This window comes from Gekko japonicus, unplaced genomic scaffold (assembly GCF_001447785.1).
Source record: "Gekko japonicus isolate JY-2015 unplaced genomic scaffold, Gekko_japonicus_V1.1 scaffold4664, whole genome shotgun sequence".
Lineage (NCBI taxonomy): Eukaryota > Metazoa > Chordata > Lepidosauria > Squamata > Gekkonidae > Gekko > Gekko japonicus.
In genome coordinates, this window is record NW_015167193.1 from 8954 (window position 1) to 13158 (window position 4205).

General features: G+C 46.3%; 1 protein-coding gene across 1 annotated transcript in view; it reads left to right on the forward strand.

Moving 5' to 3' along the window:
- The window catches only part of LOC107112082 (phospholipase A2 inhibitor 25 kDa subunit-like), a 17501-nt gene that overhangs the window by 3364 nt on the left and 9932 nt on the right, over positions 1-4205 (forward strand). Inside the window, exon 2 of the mRNA XM_015413152.1 lies at positions 1495-1626. Coding sequence (XP_015268638.1) covers positions 1495-1626 — 132 coding nt within the window. The remainder of the gene's footprint in view (positions 1-1494; positions 1627-4205) is intronic.

The following is a 4205-nucleotide window of genomic DNA, read 5'->3' on the forward strand; positions in this document are numbered from 1 at the left end:
CCGCTCCCCCTGGACAGACCCTTCAAGACAGAGCTCTTCCACCAGGTCTTTAATTCAGAGCTGCATGTAACCACTGTATTATGTCTCGGCCCACTCCCCCTGGATTTACCATCAGCAGCCTGTGCTCGCCGGTATAAAAAAACTGGATAAGCTGAACTCCACCACTGACCATTTCTCTGTGATTATGGCCTCTTGCGATCTCCATTGCAATATTATTACTGCCCTCAGCACTGTTTTAGCATTTTATGACTGTTTATTAATTGCTGATTAATTATGCTGTTTTATAATTGTGTTGCTCTATGTATTTTTCACTTTTATGTAAGCTGCACTGAGCCTGCTTTGGCGGGGAGGGTGGGATATAAGGCTGTGGTCACATGGTCATTTTGATCAGGTTTCACCTCTGTTTCCTCTCGCATTTAAAATTGCTGATCAGATGTCTACATCCATCTCCTGCGGCAAAGTGGGCTCACTGGCGCAATCCTCACCGTTCCCTAGGGAGTTTTCTGACACCGGTAAAATCAAGCATTTTCTGGGTACTTGCGCTTTGAATCCATGATTTTGCCTATCTGCACAGGCATCTCTCGCAATGATTACGATCAGGTCATCTGAACGTCCTTCCGGTAGTTTTGTGTGTGTGTGACTTTTACCACTGTGTGCATGTGTGCGCATGCGCATATGCGCACATCTGCTCATGCACATATGTGCATGCACAAAGAAGTATTTAAAAAAATTGTGCCACACCACCACTTGGGTGGCACGGCTGCCTGGACAGTGCCTGGAGCCTTGTCGCGCAAAGCAAGCGGTTGGGCAAGGGATGTGTGATCATCTGAACTCACTTAAAAATACCCCTGATCAAATCTACAGCGGGAACAAATCAGGCTACGCTTGCCGTGTGACCACAGCCTCAGTCGAACAAACAAATAAATCAATACATTTTAAATTTAATGTACCTCCTTCTGAGTAGGGTTATAGTGTCTTCTGTAGAATAACTGTTCTCTCCACAACCCACATGGTCCGATAACTACACCCTGTGCATCAAAACAGTTTGATTTGGGGTAACACCAGAGGTCATTTCGGCGGGGGATCGCAGTTCCCCCGGGTGAGGTTTGGGGGCGGGGCACACGATGAAGCCACACCCCTTGCTTCTGGCCGCCCCGCTTCTGGCCCTCATTCAGCCAGGAGAAGGCAGGAGAAGAGGGAGGGTAAGTTGCTTCCTCCCCGCCTCTCCCCACCCCTGCCTGCCTGGGGTCAGGGAGGGCCTTGGCGGGGCTTCCTCTCACTCCCGCCGGCCTTGCAGGTCCACCACCGGGCCTTATGATGTCAGGGGGTGTGGCATATGCTAATGAGTTATGCTAATGAGTTCCCCTAGCTCTTTTTCTATGAAACAACCCCTGGGTAACACTATGGGGCCTCAGTGGAAATGCTGATGCTAGTTGTCAAGTACTTTAACACTCAGGTCTGTTTTACTCTTACTGTCATCTCTTTTCCTTTTAGTCTCATCTGCAACTGGACCCGACATATGTCTAATTTGTAAATCTACGAACTGCAGCAAAACCATCATAGGTGGCTGTATGCCCGGCACCAGAAACAAAATTTGTTATAGCAAAATCATAGACGTCCCATGGAGTAAGTAAGAGCTTCCCCTCCATTAAACACTTAGGATAGGCACTCATCATTTGGGCAATTTTACCACTTTGGAGGATTCACATATGTAACCAGAGCATCAAAATATGGATCTCACCTAGGACAACAAACACAGTCCTTTTGGACTGTGATCTTTCACACATTTAGTGGTCATCAAAAGCTGAGCAATTGAAGGACAGACTAACAGCATCTCTGAAGGCCTCAGGATGTCAGCAAAGCTGTACATTGGCATTTCTTGAAGAGACAGTGACGTAAGTGGGAAACATACTGGGATATCCAGTGAAAAACCAGCACTAAGCCACAGCAGCATGACACCGATTTAACTCAAAGCCTGGTATAAAGTTCTCCAGGGTAAGGAGGGTGACAAGATCAGGTTCGGTCCAAAGCAGCCAGAGGCAGACTACCTCCAAATACTTGTCCTACAAGGCAATCAAGGAGAGGAATTGATTTCTGTGTACTGTTTGGTTGCCCTCCAGGGCACAGGGTGCCTGCTTGGTAAAACAGAACACTGGACTACATGGTCTACCAGTCGAATCCAGCAATGCACCTGTGATATTCTTATGACAATGACTCAGCATCCTAGGCCTCTCCACTTTCATTCATACTCATGTTGCTATCACGACGTTATACCAGCAATAAAGCTTTCAAAATCCCCACCAAACCAGGAAGAGTTCTAAGTAGACTAATTTCATTGGACATAGCAAGATGTAACTCTACTTAGGATGCCCCATTGGGAGTCCCACTGTGCCTTTGAGCCCTGGAGAATACAGAATACCAATGTGGGGCCAAACTACATGTTATGTTTTATGTGTGCTCCAAGGAAGCCATAATGTGACAAAGAATTTCAACGGGTAGCTCCATCTAGAACAGGGGTGTCAAACTCATTTGTTACAAGGGCCGGCTCTCACATAAATGGGATTTTGTGGGACTGGGCCATGTGTGTCGTAAAATGTAATGCCAGGTAGTGGAGATATAAACTTTAGAATGGATACGTACAAACATAATTAAGGATTATTTTTTTACTTAAAATACAAATATGCTTAAAAATCTTACAATATTTTCTTAATTTAATTATTTAATGACACCTCCCAAACCTCCCCCCCCCCTTTAAAGATGCCTGCCTAAACTGAAAATGTGGGGGAATAGTGGGATTTGGCAAAGCACAAGGATCACAGCAGAAATTAAAATATAAAGTAAAAATATAAATCCCTAGGAAAACATGAAATGGCTGGGCATTGCAAGCTTCTCCTTTCCGCCTATCTACTCAGAGTGGCAGTGAATCACCAGTTTAATGTCCGCTTTCATTCCAGTCTCCGATCACAGATTCTATTGCTAGGGATCGTCATTCTACTCTGGGGGCTGTCATTCCAGCCAGAGCACTGTTTCTATTCCTAGAAACAGTCCCAGAGTGGGGTAGCTGGGTGCAGAGACCTTAATGGAAAAACTAATTCCGCATTTTCTGTGCAACTTTGCAAGGCCAGAAGAGCTTCCTGCCCCTGCTGAAGCAGGCAAAGACAAGACCCAAGGGAGCTGGGAATTTTAACAACTTCGAGCTTCAAAGGGTGAGGGGAGGATGGGGAAGAAAAGAGCCCAAGGCCGGATTAAAGCCATGGGCAGACCAGTTCCAGCCCGCAGGCCTTAAGTTTGATACCCCTGATCTAGAAGCACCACTGTGGAATCTGGATCAGATCTGGACTGTGGAATGGGGGATGAGAATCCTGCTTTACCCAACACTGTTTTCATGAGCAGAAATGGTCCAGGAAGCATTATTTACCCCATCAGGGGACTACACTTGCACTGTTTGTTGTGTGTTCAGCCTCCAAATGGGACAAGTAATGCTCCCCAAGGCAGTTTTGGTTCCAGAAAGTCGTGTAGATGGACAGTAGAAGCACCACCACCCTCCCATGACATGATCTTGATCCAAATCAAGCCCTTGCAGCACTCCTACAGAGTTGCCACCAAGGATACGCAGCTGCAAGTATGGCTGCCAGTCTCCAAAGGGAAGAGAATATGTTCTTTGGCACTTATAAGTGTTCTCTCATTCATATCCCTCTCAACCACAACATATATCCCAGCCAGGACACCCCAAGATCAGGTGCCTGTATTTCTCCAACCTAATGTCAATCTTACACAGGAATGTTTTTGATGGAAACCACATTGAAAGGGAACTTCCGGGGGGGGACACCTTCCACTGCCCATGGACAATGTTATTTTTTTCTTTGGGGGGGGTGTCACGGCTCGGGTGGGGTGTCACCTGATGCTGCCACCACTCTGGATTTAGGTTCCCTTGAGAAGGCCCAGAGTACCCTCCCAAGACCTTCAGACCTCCCTTTTGGCCGAATAATAGGACCAGGCACAGTGAACAATGAAAATAGTTTATTGTATAGGAGGTCAAACAACAAGGTGCAGAATAATAACAGTAAGTGGGTGAAAAGAAAAGAAATCAAATGCCCTTATGTGTCTAAATATACTGTCCCTAGCTCACTATCTGCAGTGGCCTTAGACTACTCACCCTTCCCTCAGAATGAAAGTTTCTTCCTGCAGCAGCCTTCCTTCTGGCT